The sequence below is a fragment of the Schistocerca nitens genome, chromosome 7 (assembly GCF_023898315.1).
Source record: "Schistocerca nitens isolate TAMUIC-IGC-003100 chromosome 7, iqSchNite1.1, whole genome shotgun sequence".
In the NCBI taxonomy this organism is placed as follows: Eukaryota; Metazoa; Arthropoda; class Insecta; order Orthoptera; family Acrididae; genus Schistocerca; species Schistocerca nitens.
In genome coordinates this window covers 11,540,218-11,555,403 of record NC_064620.1, presented here as the reverse complement: position 1 = coordinate 11,555,403, position 15,186 = coordinate 11,540,218, and the positions used below count along the sequence as shown (strand labels likewise).

Sequence of the window (15,186 nt, the reverse complement as noted above, 5' to 3'; positions counted from 1 at the left end):
ATTTATGTAAACCATATGGTGTAAGATGAGATGAACCAAGAGATATTCATTACTCAATACATCTTTGTATGTTACTATTTTACACTGATTTTCATTCCTAGGCTAATTGTAACAGTGTCACAGTGTAATGTCTCTTGCAGCGGTCTCTCCGCGATATTTTCAGAAATTTTATAAATTATATAACTCAGTACATATAATTTATAAAATTTCTGAAAATATCGCGGAGATACCGCTGCAAGAGACATTAAAACAGGAATCCATCCAGGAACCCAATAATGGAGCAAGAAACATCATATCAAGTTAACAGTGACAGTAACAGGAAACAAATGAAGGAATTTGTTCCTCGTTTAATTACACAGACAGACAATATCTGTGGCATTTTATAGAAAAATGTTGCTGAGAGACGTTAAATCATTTTATAGACCAACATAAAATTACCACCACCACTAAAATTATGATGGCTATTTCAGTGCACTTTTTTAAAAATGGCCCCACTACCATGAAATCATTTATCATTATCCACGCAGAGTTCCAAGAAAAATGAATGACAAGCACTGATACGATCTGTTGTCCCCGACTGATAATCACTAAAACTTAATCACTCTACAGCAAATGTGTACGGTAGTTTGACCCCAAGAAATTAGCTCTACCTACAAAATATAATTAGTTTGTTAAAAAAAGAGACACATACACATACCTGCAGTCGAGTTGGTTAGGCTCGAGAGAGCTGCAACACAAACAAACACACAATCAAGGCATTAAAACTATTAGAACACAATCTTCTGTGTTTAAAAGGAAGGAAATCAACACTTCCACCCAACCACCATTAATTACAGAAGAGTGAGAATTTAATACAACTTACAAACAGCCCAACAGTAGTAAGATGATTTTTATAGCTATCACACATCCTTGGAAATACAATACAAAAATTATTGAACAACACAGGTAACTTGCGTTACTTTTTCCTTCACTGTCTTATTGCATTATTTAGGAAGTACAAAAGCCACAATTTCATCAGTTAATAATATTTTTTAAACACATGCGAGAAATGGTTATTAGCACACAGAACCACATGTCTGATGATAACAAATGGTATTTTAATTACTTCTTACTGTTTACAGCCTGCAATACATTCCAAAAGCAAACTACAAACATGCGTATATGGTTGTTTAATGTAAGCTGCAAAAACCAATTTTAATTTACTGCCCAGTAGTTTACAATGTACAAACAACACACATCAGAATTTGTATAAACTTATGAACATCCATAACTCCAAAATTGTACCCACACTCTTCAAATGGTATGCAAACTCAAGCCTTGGAGGTTCACATGCATACACTATGTCTTCTTAGCACCCCATGTACAGATGGATGCCATTTTCACACAGTCCATTTTGTTGGTAGGTGCAGCAATTTCTTTAATATGCCTCACACATGTTCACTATAATGTAGAGAAGTTTTACAACCAAGAAGCCTTAAGCAATAATGTAAGCAAAACAGATTGTATCAGTTGCTTTCTCTTTTAGAATCTCACATCCCATTATTCATTAATTCCCTGTCATCATTTTCTGAAAAAAGTTCTGGTATGTGTAGTTTGTCTTGTGTAACTTCATAGCTTCAGAGGTAGGAGACTAGAAATCAAGATTTTTTGGGTTTTCATTTCCATGATAGTCTTTTTTTTTTTTGTTCACTTACTGTAACAGTCTGCTGTGTTTACATAAAAATTTCTAAACTTTACCATGATTGGATTCCCACATAACACTATAGGGATGACTTGTTAGATAACAAGTCAATATGGGCTTGTCGAATCATCTCCAACAGCACTACACATACAAAAACAATGTAAATTTAAACCACTGTGTAAATGGCTAATTTACGTCATTTTACTGAAGGTTTTTACCTAAATCAAAGCACAAATCTCAACAAATGTTTGACTCTGGCATAGAGAAGGGTAATAGGTTGTCATTTTGGCTTGATGCAATTTGAGGTACAGTCATGAGCTACGATGAACCAGCCTATCTACATACTTTAACGCAAGTAAGTGAAAAATTGTAGGAGTGCAGTCCCAACTGCTAATTACTCAATGTGGCCCTTCTCTAGTTGTGTACACACAATAAATGAACATGATAATGAGTCCACAGATCACAGACATCACTATTACCATCATTTTATTAGCATTAGATGGAAGATCGTCTATACATTGCAAAAACAGGTGTGGTCCCAGAACTGAACGCTGTGGAATGCCAATGGTAATCGGTCTCCCACTCTGAATTGGATTCATCATGAGAGCTCCCCATCAGTTAAATGTAAGATGAACAATTTAAAGTCCTCAAAAGCCATGAATGTAATGTTTCTTCAAAAGAATGTTGTGGTTCGCGGTCAAATGTCTTAGATAAATAAATATCCCGACAGATGAAATCTTGTCATTCAATTATTTAAACACATTGTGACCAAAATAGTATATGAAATGTTCAGTGGAGTGGTCTTCCTAGAACCCAAATTTTGACTGACCCAGAATCTTATAATTGCAGATATGCTCAACCATTTTTGAATACATCATGTTCTCCAAAATATTTGAGAAGGAAGTTAGTAGTGAAATGGGTGAATAGTTGTTAATGTCTGTCCAATCAACTTTCTCAAAGAGTGGCCTAAAGATGACATCCTTCAATCTGTCTGGAAAGGTACCTTGTGAAAGTGATGCATTTTTGTCATTAACCCACTGATTATTTTTGTTCTTATGGGAGATAATTTTTTCCAGTTTCCATGATAGTGTTTAAGGTGGTCTTGGATTGACAGAATGCTTGTGGTAATTGTTGTTGCATATACTGCAATGCTTTTTATTCTGAACTGACTGCCTCTAACTTCTGAGTTACATGTGAAAGTCACTGTTAGATATGCTTGCTAAATGTTTTGTCTGATCGACTATTTGGCCCTATCTCTAATTAATAGACATTTTGTTCCTCCAACAGACTTTCCTACTTCCCTTCTTACTAGGCTCCATATTGCTTTGTCTTTTCTGTTTAGAGTTACTCATATCTGACATCAAATGTAACTTCTTGATTATCTTATAACCCTTCTCAGTAAGGGGTAATACATATTATAATATGAAAGCAGTTGCACATTTGAGATCAGGAACACTTTGTATAGTTCTCTCTTTTTGTTACTTATACTTTAACTCTTATTATTATCATCCAAAGTTTGACACATTGCTGGTGCCATATTTTCATCGGGAAACAGCTGTTAAAAGGAGAGAAAATTACTGTGAAATGCATAACATTGCGTTATTGCCTCATATGCCTGATTTTATGGCTGATGCTTTGTAGACACCTTATAAACGTGTCCACTGTGAACTCATTAGCTGTGCTAACATTTTTCCTAGTTAACACATGTTTTACAGTTGTTATATTGTCTGTTAATGTACTCACATTCTGCACAATTAAAATGTAAAAGTTTAAAACTAAGGTTAGTCTTTAACTTTGAAGGAAAATTCCTTTGCCATGATTTTGCTCAGATTATTTCAAAAATGAATATTGAAATCGCCATACTTTTTATTCTTTATTTCCTCTAGTCAAACAGGAAACATCATAATATTTCAAAAATTACTTAGAATGTTCCATCATCTTTCAGGCGTGCACTCGGGACAGCGACAATTCTTCTTGCGATATTTCGGCTAGAAACCTCCCAGCCATCTTCAAGGCGAGTCGGAGACTGAGTTCATAGCGTTTGCGCATGCCTATTTATACGGAGAGTCACGTGATACAAAGCTGCTGAGGATTGAAAGCGCATGCGTCAAAGATATCAAAGTCGCCACTACTGCACTAGTCATAAATAAGATGTATATTGAAAAGATAAACATATAAGCGCAGAGTGCAAACAAAATAGTGCTGCTCCGAATCCACAGTGCTTGTAAATAAATAATTAATCTTTAAAAGTGATAACATCTGTCAGAAGTGAAGAACAGAAATTCTTTTCCAATCGAAGGTGTGAAATAAGCGGTTTCCAAGCATTGTCAAGATGAAATCCTTTGTCACAGTTTAGCAGGTTGTCGGCTAGTTGTATTTCTACAGCTTCCTTAACAACTGAGTCCCAGAAAGATGAAGCAGTAGTTAAAATCTTAACATCTTTATAATCCATGGCATGGCCAGTAGAAATGCAGTGTTCGGCAACTGCTGATTTGTTGGACTGAAGATGACGTGTGTACCGCTGGTGTTCGGCGCGTTTGCCACACTCACAAGGGATTTCATAAACTCCCGCCTTTCGCAATAGCAGATCATCCTTAACGGATCCCAACAGGGCAGCAGTCTTAGCTGGTGGGCGGAATATCACATCCACTTTATGTTTCTTCACGATTCTAGCGATTTTAGAAGAAACATTACCCACGTATGGGAGAAACGCTGTAGATTTCACTTCCATTTCCACTTCCACTTCCTCATCCTTTCCCTGCGATTTTTCTGCAGTTTTTATTTGCAGGGCTTTCTTAAACTGCTGTTGCGAATAGCCATTTCTCCTAAAAACTGCCTCCAGGTGTACAAGCTCATCCTGCAGGCTGTCAACATCAGACACTACATGAGCCCTGTGGACCAAAGTTTTCAGAACACTCATAATTTGTGACGGATGGTGGCAGCTAGACGCCTGCAAATACAGGTCTGTGTGTGTGGGCTTACAGTATACGCAATGACCTAGGGATCCATCTTCTTTCCGGCGAACCAGCACATCCAGAAACGGTAAACAGCCATTCTTCTCTCGCTCCATAGTGAACTCGATGTTTCCGTGAATGGAATTGAGATGTTCCAAAAACTCTATCAATTTATCCTCTCCGTGTGGCCACACTATGAAGGTGTCATCCACGTATCTCCAGAAGACCGTCGGTTTTAATAATGCTGAGTTGAGGGCTCTCTCTTCAAAATCCTCCATAAACAAATTAGCCACCAGGGGAGAGAGAGGGCTCCCCATGGCGACACCGTCAATTTGTTCGTAATATTGTTCATCAAATAAAAAATAAGTGGAGGTTAATGCATGCTTAAACAAAGCTGTTATATCATCCTCAAACTTGCTGCTAATGGGATACAGGGAGTCAGCCAGAGGTACTTTGGTGAACAACGAGACAACGTCAAAACTAACTAATAAATCTGTGCTATTGAGCTTCAGACCTTTCAACCTACTGATAAAATTCGACGAGTTGCGGATATGGTGTTCACATTTCCCCACGATCGGTCTCGACAGAGAGGCTAAATATTTTGCCAATGAGTATGTTGGTGCACCTATATTGCTAACTATTGGTCGAAAAGTCAGCACTTTCAAAATCTGCTCCAAACATGGATTAAGATTTTCAGTTTCTTCTGAACTGGACGTTCATAGAACTTTGTGTACCTTGGGAAGGCCATATAATCTGGGGGGCACAGAGCTGTGTCCCTTCAGTTTGTTGGCGACTTCTTTAGGCAAAGAACTGGAGTTCAGAAGCGATGGAATTTTCCTCTCAACCCAAGATGTGGGGTCCTTGTCAATCTTACGGTAGGCAGACTCATCCAGTAAGTTGTGCATCTTCTCAATATAGACGTCTCTCGGAAGCAAAACTGTGGCATCCAGAATGATTCCCAGTCTTTGGTCCTTCCTGCAGACAAGGGTAATGAAGAGAAAGCCCTCAACTCAGCAGTATTAAAACCGACAGTCTTCTGGAGATACGTGAATGACACCTTCATAGTGTGGCCACACGGAGAGGATAAATTGATAGAGTTTTTGGAACATCTCAATTCCATTCACGGAAACATCGAGTTCACTATGGAGCGAGAGAAGAATGGCTGTTTACCATTTCTGGATGTGCTGGTTCGCCAGAAAGAAGATGGATCCCTAGGTCATTGCGTATACCGTAAGCCCACACACGCAGACCTGTATTTGCAGGCGTCTAGCTGCCACCATCCGTCACAAATTATGAGTGTTCTGAAAACTTTGGTCCACAGGGCTCATGTAGTGTCTGATGTTGACAGCCTGCAGGATGAGCTTGTACACCTGGAGGCAGTTTTTAGGAGAAATGGCTATTCGCAACAGCAGTTTAAGAAAGCCCTGCAAATAAAAACTGCAGAAAAATCGCAGGGAAAGGATGAGGAAGTGGAAGTGGAAATGGAAGTGAAATCTACAGCGTTTCTCCCATACGTGGGTAATGTTTCTTCTAAAATCGCTAGAATCTTGAAGAAACATAAAGTGGATGTGATATTCTGCCCACTGGCTAAGACTACTGCCCTGTTGGGATCCGTTAAGGATGACCTGCTATTGCGAAAGGCGGGAGTTTATGAAATCCCTTGTAAGTGTGGCAAACGTTAAATAGGGCAAACCATGCGCACTGTACAGGAACGATGCGTCGAACACCAGCGGTACACACGTCATCTTCAGTCCAACAAATCAGCAGTTGCCGAACACTGCATTTCTACTGGCCATGCCATGGATTATAAAGATGTTAAGATTTTAACTACTGCTTCATCTTTCTGGGACTCAGTTGTTAAGGAAGCTGTAGAAATACAACTAGCCGACAACCTGCTAAACCGTGACAAAGGATTTCATCTTGACAATGCTTGGAAACCGCTTATTTCACACCTTCGTTCGGAAAGAATTTCTGTTCTTCACTTCCGACATATGTTACCACTTTTAAAGACTAATTATTTATTTACAAGCACTGTGGATTCGGAGCAGCACTATTTTGTTTGCACTCTGCGCTTATATGTTTATCTTTGCAATATACATCCTATTCATGACTAGCGCAGTAGTGGCGACTTTGATATCTTTGACGCATACGCTTTCAATCCTCAGCAGCTTTGTATCACGTGACTCTCCGTATAAATAGGCATGCGCAAACGCTATGAACTCAGTCTCCGACTCGCCTTGAAGATGGCTGGGAGGTTTCTAGCCGAAATATCGCAAGAAGAATTGTCCCTGTCCCGAGTGCACACCCGAAAGATGATGGAACATTATGTCCGCCGGGAAAACTTCAAGAATCATTACTTAGAATATCTGATAAATTCCCAGTGGAAATCTTTAAAGTGCAATTATTTTAACTGCAGCATTATAACTTCACACATACATACTTTCAAATGTCATTCGGCACAAGAAATACTTTTTTCATAGTTTTGAATTTATGATTGCAATTATTTTCCACATACATTATTTCTTTGGATTTACATCTCTCTCTACATACTTACTCCAAAAGTCATTATAAAATTGGTGATACGTGTTACTCACTGTGTCTGTTTTATCACACCCTACCCAATCTTTCCCCTGTTCTTTGTGCTAATGGTGAATGAGCAGTACAACTGAGATAGTGACTCCCAACAATCACAGGAAAGGTTGCAGTATGTATGGATCGAAAATGACAATTCGACTTAACTTTTGTATACCATCAGCCCATGTGATTAATGTTTATTGGATGGGTTGACTACCAGCCCGTGTAAGCAAATGATCAATGTTTTTAGAATGGATTCGACTGTGTGACTCTTGGTGAACCATCCCAGCAATTTGAAGGTAGGCAATGGATGTGTGTGGAGGAGTAGTGATACTGACAGGTGGGTGTGCGCAGTGTGGTGGTGTTGGGGCTGCATCCATGCAAAGCAGGCATAAGATAGGAGTTTTTTGCGAAGCTTCAATTATGTTGTTCCTGTGGTGCTAGTATCATTGTTTAGTTGTGAATCAGACAAACTGTGCCCTAAAGACTAACTGATGTGCTTGTTTCCTGTTTAGAATGAAGTGTATAAATAGCACTAACAATCTTACTACTGAGAAAAAATTAGACCTGAGAAGTTTAGGATCACCAAGACTGGATTTAAATACTGTACAGATGCAAAACACTACACTATATTTACCAGAAAATTTACTCCTACTTTATACAAATATGCAGCCTGGCAGTGTTAATGTGAAATAAGTGTCTGATAACGAATGTCGCAGAATGCCCTGAGACCACAGATGGGATAACGGACATTAAATGCTTCGCTGATGAAGATAAGAACTTAAACAGAGTGAGCTGCACATAAACTTTAGCACTGAGTTTGCTATGCTTCAGAGAATTTTGGTATTTTCAGGGTTCTCTCGATCCGACGGCAGAATTGGATTCCACATTGACGGAACATATATTGACAAACTGATAATCTTGTATTATTTTGGTTTTCCACAAGAATTTCAGAGCTAGCTGCTGGCCTATGTACGCTGTTTGGTAACAGTCGATTTCTAAAGAAATATCGCAGACAGATTAAGTCACAACTGAAGTAGATGAAATGACAGCTTGTGCAACTATGCCTCAACTAGTACTTATTGTTCAGTACTGATAGCTCAGAGTTATGAGCAGTAGGGACAATGGGATGCAGGTATGTGTGAAAGCAGCATATGAAAGAGCAAATTTGTTATGACAACCAACTCAGCCTCATTATAGAATATTGTGCAACACAAAACAAAGATTTTAGAATATTTTTTAACCATTTGCAGAGATTGTTTACTTTTTTCACAAAGATAATGAAAAGCACTGTCATAGTGGATTATGCAAGAAATGCTGACCCAAGAAGGAATTTTAAAATACGATGCGTTAACACTGTATTTAAGTATAAGAATGAAATAGCAGAGTGGCTTGGGATTGCTGATGATGATACTGTAGAAATGATTATTCAACAACCAGGAAAGGAGCTTCACTTCAGAAACTTCCCCAACAACAACAACAACAAAAACGTTTCTCTTTTGGCTTCAGTTTTTCGTCTTACACCTATTTAGCAAAGTGTAGCAAACTTGATGCTACAGTTTATGTGCAGTTCACTCAATTTAGGTTTTTGTCTTCATCAGCTAAGCATTTAATGTCTCTTATCCCATCTGTGGCCACAGTACATTCCACAACGTTCATTATCAGACACGTGTAACAGAAGAAAGCACTTCTTATTTCACATCCACATTGCAACATTTGTTTAATCAGCTACACTGTGGGGATTATGGTAGCGTGAAAGCTGTTGAGAATATAAGTCAACAATACAATTGATGAGAAATTCTCTTCATCTGGATCATAATTAGGATAACGGAAATAGAAATGAAAAGATTGCAAGCCCAAAACATTCCCGATTTTTAGGCTCCCATAAAACTGCTGCAAAGATCATACAGTGACAGCCTTGTTATGGTTAACACTGACGACTGTTTCACACTTATCGATCACTTGTCAGTGGGTATATTATTCCAGTCCAGTTTGTTTACAAAACACAAGCTCTTATTTCCTGACAAAGAATTTCAGACTGTAGTTAAATTATTTGACTTAAACAAAATGTACTGCAACAGGAAGTAACAGTCATCCACAGCAGAAATTATTTCCAGGCTGCAAATGGGGCTTTAATACTTTTGGATTGTATCCGAGAGAATGATTTTGAAACTGTTTTACCGAAATCAGTGAAACTTCTACCAATTATTTGTACAATGCCAGTGACAACAGTGGAAAGTGAGAGGCATTCATCCACACTGGGAAGAATAAATGCTTTAACCAGAAAAAACAGTGGAAGAAGAGATACTGAACACCTGGGCTATGTGCTCTATAGGAAAAAAACTTTTGACTGTGCATAATCTGAACAAGCTAGTAATAAACTATTTTGTTTAAGTGAAAATGAGGAGACTTGACTCCACCTACGAACCTAATAATTAGGGTAACAGAGTTATTTTAATTTCATTTCTTAAATTACTGTCTTGTCGGCATACAATTTTAAAACTATACATTTGTGGGTAAATTTTTGTACTTTGGTATCCAAGTAAAAAAGGTTTTAACTGTGTCACTTGCTAATACACTAAATGCTGTATTTTCTCCATAAAAGGGATGTTCCAAAGGGATAAAGGGATGAAATGTCACTTGCAATATAAAAAATAACCACACACACACACACACACACACACACACACACACACACACACACACACTGTTTATGAGTTTTGCAGTGACATTTATCTTCTCCTTGTCTTTGATTAGGATTCCACACAGAAGAATACAGCACTATGGGAAAGTCAAGAGCTTCGTTAGCAATACGTCCCAATAAACAGAGTACATCCTCACATTCTCTTTTAAACTGCCATTGACAGCAAGATATTAATATTTATTATTGTTTAGCAAAAATTCTCTCTTACAAATGGATTATACACTGAATGAAAAGAGCATCAGTTAGAGCCTTCTCTCTCCGGAACTATGCAGCTTCCTCTTACAGAATACATCTAGCATATCTAGTTGCGGGAAGAGTTGTGTGTTATGTGTATCTTCCAACCACTCCTTGCTTTGTACAATTTTTCAAGTGCTGCTTTTTATGTTTGGAAAGATAAGTGGGAATGTCACTTTAGAATTTCTGTGTGGTAATAGGTGATTGTGCTCACACTAAAACTAACGTCTGATGCAACATCCACAAAGCAACACAAGAAAGGAATCTCTCACAAATGTCAGTAAAACCCTTAAGTGCAAATAGGAAAGCATTGTAAGGTATATGCACTAGCAATGTACACGCAACTCTGAAGTGAGAAAACCAGAAAGGATGCTACTATTAGCTACAGGCAAATGTGTATTAAAGAAACATTAGTAACGAGCCACAGTAAATAAAAGGTGCATGGAAACTGCAAGAACATGGAAAATTTCAGACCAACCTGGACTACTTAAACCAGATGCACTGGATCCTATAAAAAGGAAAACATTTACTGTAAGTCCTCACAGCTTTTACTACCACAGATGGCATATTTTTAAATAGAAGTGTCTAGGACACAATCTCAAATGATTAAAAAGAAACAACATTTAATTAAAATTCAAAATAGAGTACTTTAATACCAGTAGTCTAATGTAAGATGAATGGTACTTAGCGTTATGTAATTATCACTGAACAAGTTCTGACAAAAGTTGAATAATGCTTCACCAATTTTGCAAATGACAGAACTCTGAATAATCTCTGCTTTACAAAAGAAACAGTAAAAACTTTCTGACTACACAAAATTCATATTCATCTCATTAGATAAAACCCAATCCTAGTACAAATTATAAGCTCCCCATGACCAGAAATTGTACAATTATTAAAATTTTTTTAGGCTATTGTGTCTGGTCATAATGGATTTTCTTGATAAATTGAAATTTCTTCTTCGTCTCTCAGAGAATCTTCAGAGGGGAGGGTAGGTCATGGCTTCAGTTCCTTTAACACAGTGGCTCACTACTCAGTCTCTGCAGATTATCCTTTATTGTTGGTAATCAGTTATGATGGCAGATATTTGATAATTAAGTAATATATGTAAACTAGTACCCAAATCATAAAAAAATTTTTTGTTCTCACATATCACATTTTTTTGTTCTTTGTCAACATCCATTCTTGCTCATGACAGTTGTAGGCTACTTCATCAAACTTAGTAACTGTCTATCAAAACCCAGACCGTATGTTTCTCACCTCTACCCCATCCACCACATAATTACCAACCCTAACACAGATACTTCTATACTATTACCAGTGTCACTTGACCTCACATTTCTACACATCCCTCCCTCCCTCCCTCCTCCCTCCTCCCACCCTCCCCACATTCACGTGGGCATGCAGTTAACCCTGTGTGGATGTAAACTTTAAGAATTAATACGGTACTGTTAAGTCCTCGACGAACTACGAACATATGAATCACAAAATTTTGAAGGTAAATATTCTAATCACCACTGTGTGGTGTGTTTAGTGGTAGTTGGATCTATCAGTGACTAGCTGACAGTGTGGATACTAAAACACCACTGGAAAATAGTTGTCTTACTTTTAGGCAAGTTGTTTCAACACCATCAAAAATAAAATAATTATCAGAATGAAATTTAGCACAGAAGCCCTTGTCTTAAAAGAAAGTAGTAACAGCAAAGTATTGCACTATCAGAGCAGGAAACCTTTAATTCTCATTTCTAATGACTCAACCCATCACTATCCTCAATTCCTTACTAGCACCTAGTTAGCACTTTCTGCCAATCATGAGTTCTCAGGATTTTAGTCCCTTCTTCAGGTCCACAAATTCAAATTTTTCGTTCTTTGTAGCTGTATTTATCCCATAAACTATGAGAAAGGTTTTAATCCCACACAAACCTCAATACATGCTATGTTTCCGCTTATGTTTGTCTGTCTGAAAATCCTATCCATTTCACCACTGTAAGTAGTTGGTGGAAGACACATTACAATATTATCCCACTTTTTATCTTTCTGTTTATCTTACTTTTCCTCACTTTAATACTACATTCATAAGATCTTTGATACATGCAAAAGCCATTTTAGACCACAATAAACTGCAGTCTAATTTTATAGTGGATGTATACCAGCTGCAAGGTAACAGTGAAGCTGTATGACTTAAGTTAAGAAATTACACATATTAGTTATTGCTGGACACAGGAGACTGTCCACATGAATAAGATGCTGAAAATATGTGAAATCTAACAAGAAAGAATGTGAACACAGAATTTAAAAACTAATTATAAGAATGCTTGTCAAAATAAGAAAAACAGTCTTTAAAAGTGTACAAGAAAAATAAACAGCAATAATACTATAAAATATTTTTCTTAGAACAGAACATGGACCAAATAACAAAAAGGAAACTAATAAATACAACTGAGAGAATATGACTTCTGTCAAAGGCCTGGAAGTTGCACGTATAAGAAAAGGGAAGATCAAGATCGTGTGTTGGATTTGGCATTTCTTCATCACAAACCTACAGCGCACTAGGAAAAACTGTGTGCATGGAACTGCCTATAACCTCATATGAAGTGTAACTATATTATAAAAATACTGATTTATCTAGTTTTATCCTGTTTATTGTTATTACTGAAGAAAATATTTACTGACCTGTAGGCGATACCTGCAGATTAGTTCCACTGCCACCAGTCATCGCTGCAAGTGTTACAAGATTCTGCATACTCATAGGACTGACCGCTGCAACAGAGAAACACGTCTTTTCTCTAATAACTTCCTCTCTCTCTCTCTCTCTCTCTCTCTCTCTCTCACACACACACACACACACACACACACACACACACACACACCTCACTTTCAGAAAATACTTACTAATAATTAAATTTACACTTTCAAGTGACAAAGGTCATCCTGAAAGCAAAGAGATTTGTTTCTCCAGAAATTTTTATTAAAGGTGATGAAAGAAGACTTATTTTACAACAGATTTTTACATATTTGCTGTTTTCTATCATCATTCACATTCAAACATCTTTCATAGCACTCCACAAACTTTCCTATCCCTTCCTGCATACTTAGTTCCTGCCAAGTAGTTGAACTAGTCATTAACAACCTCTTTCAGTTCACTGTCATTTCTTTCATGCTTTCCACCCAAAAAATCCTTCAATTCTGGAAGAGGATGGTATTCCAGTGCAACCTGTTTGAGAGTAGATCGCACAGGTTCAAAAACCTCCCACTTGAATTACCGATGCAAAGCAGAACGTCGGTGAGCATTACTGTGAAGCAGGACTTGACCCTGGACAACAAATCGTGCCACTTGTTTCAAAGGGGCAGCGTAACTTGTGAAAGGTCTTACAGTAACTGCTGCATTTACATTCTCTCTTCTAAGCTTTAACTCAATTCGAAGATAGCCATTTCTATCCCAAAATACTGTAGCTATAACCTTTTTGGTGCTCAATATTTGTTTTCAATTTTTTTGTGGCTTATGAATCATACCATTCCATTGACTGGTTCTTCCTTTATAGTGTTTTCTGCAAAACCGAAGTCTCATCACCAGTAACAGGGTCAAAAACCCTTCTGCACCCTTTTTACACAAAACCAAAATCTCATCACCAGTAACAGTGCGAGACAAATCCTCTTCTGCGTTCTTGTTGTACCCACTGAGAAATGTCAGTGAAACTCTCATTTGTTGTGTTCATCTCTCTTAAGTCAATGAACCCATATGCCACACACTTTCAATAGCCCAGTTCAGCATTGACAATTTCATAAGGAACTGATCATGAAATTTCAAGGAAGCACAAGCTCACTCCATCAATAGTGAAGCTATTGCCACAATCTTTGAAATGAGTTATTCTGTCACAAATGAAGACTGGCCTGACTGCTCATTATAAGGAATATTTTTTCATCTGCCATTAAACAAGACGTAAAATTTTTGGACCGAAGTTAAATTATCACTTTTCCATGAGCCTCTATGTACCAATATTTTTCCGTAACTCACACTCGCCTTCCTCGATGCCTCTCTGTCAATAATTATATCACTATTTTATACTCATGACTTACTGAAATGAAGGTTTTGTAATATTCAGCAGCTGCCTTCTTTGAAATTGCAATCATCATGTCCTTCTTTAAGTCCAAGAGTATTTTGCCTTCCTCATACATCACACAACAGGTGGGACAGCTCTGTCATGAAATATCCTGTCAACGATCTCCAAAATTCTGAGGAAACGTCATCTACTCCAGGTACCTCATGTGACTTAGCTCTTTCAAGCCGAGTCAAATTCTTTTCACAGAATCATGTTTTGCACCCCAACTTCATGAATTTTCTCTTCTCTTTCTGTAACATTGTCCAATTTGTTTCCTTCGTATAGATAGTTCTTCCATATTTTCCTTCTACCTTTCAGTTCTTAATATTCATATAGGTGACTCATTTTTCCCCCCAAAGGAATATTTAATATTCCTAGAGGCACATATAGCTTCCCCAAAGTCAAGGCATGCCTGTAAAGCTTTACATTTCTCTTCTAGCCTGTTCTTATTTGCCATTTTGCACCTCCTGTTTGTCTCATTTCTAAGACTTCCATTCTACCTTTCATTTAATTAACCTTCTGCATTTTTATATTTTCTCCTTTTATCAAATACATAAAAATTAAAATTAATGTGTTACAAAATTACAAACAAACATACAAACTTTTCAAGTTTCATTGAAAAATGTTGAAATCATTTAAAACTGCTATATGTGTGTCAGCAAACAAGTATCAAGCACTGCATATTTGTTGATATAATTAAATGTTTGATCAATATGTTCATACTTACTGGGGTTTGCTACTGATAAATTAGCTAATGTTGCAAGTCCCTGAAGATTTGCTGGATTGATGTCTGTGCTTGCAGTCCCTGTAGAGCCTGTCAAGTTTAATCCTGTGGAATTCTGTAACGCTGCTAAACTCTGCAGACCTGTGATAGAAAATATTATAGTTAATAAATTACTCGACACGGTTGTGGAAATTTTAATGCTTCCAACAAATTCC

At 37.4% G+C, this 15,186-nt stretch overlaps 1 protein-coding gene across 17 annotated transcripts in view; it reads right to left on the bottom strand.

Moving 5' to 3' along the window:
- Positions 1 to 15,186, bottom strand: part of LOC126195116 (CUGBP Elav-like family member 2) — a 1,269,424-nt gene that overhangs the window by 37,510 nt on the left and 1,216,728 nt on the right. For 9 of the 17 annotated variants that reach the window (XM_049933591.1, XM_049933590.1, XM_049933588.1 and 6 more), the window contains 4 exons: positions 14,975 to 15,112; positions 12,821 to 12,907; positions 10,626 to 10,655; positions 698 to 727 (listed from right to left, as the gene is read on the bottom strand). In XM_049933591.1, coding sequence (XP_049789548.1) covers positions 698 to 727; positions 10,626 to 10,655; positions 12,821 to 12,907; positions 14,975 to 15,112 — 285 coding nt within the window. Of the gene's footprint in view, positions 1 to 691; positions 728 to 10,625; positions 10,656 to 12,820; positions 12,908 to 14,974; positions 15,113 to 15,186 lie in introns of all 17 variants that reach the window. The other 8 variants (XM_049933594.1, XM_049933598.1, XM_049933602.1 and 5 more) reach the window with 5 other exon arrangements.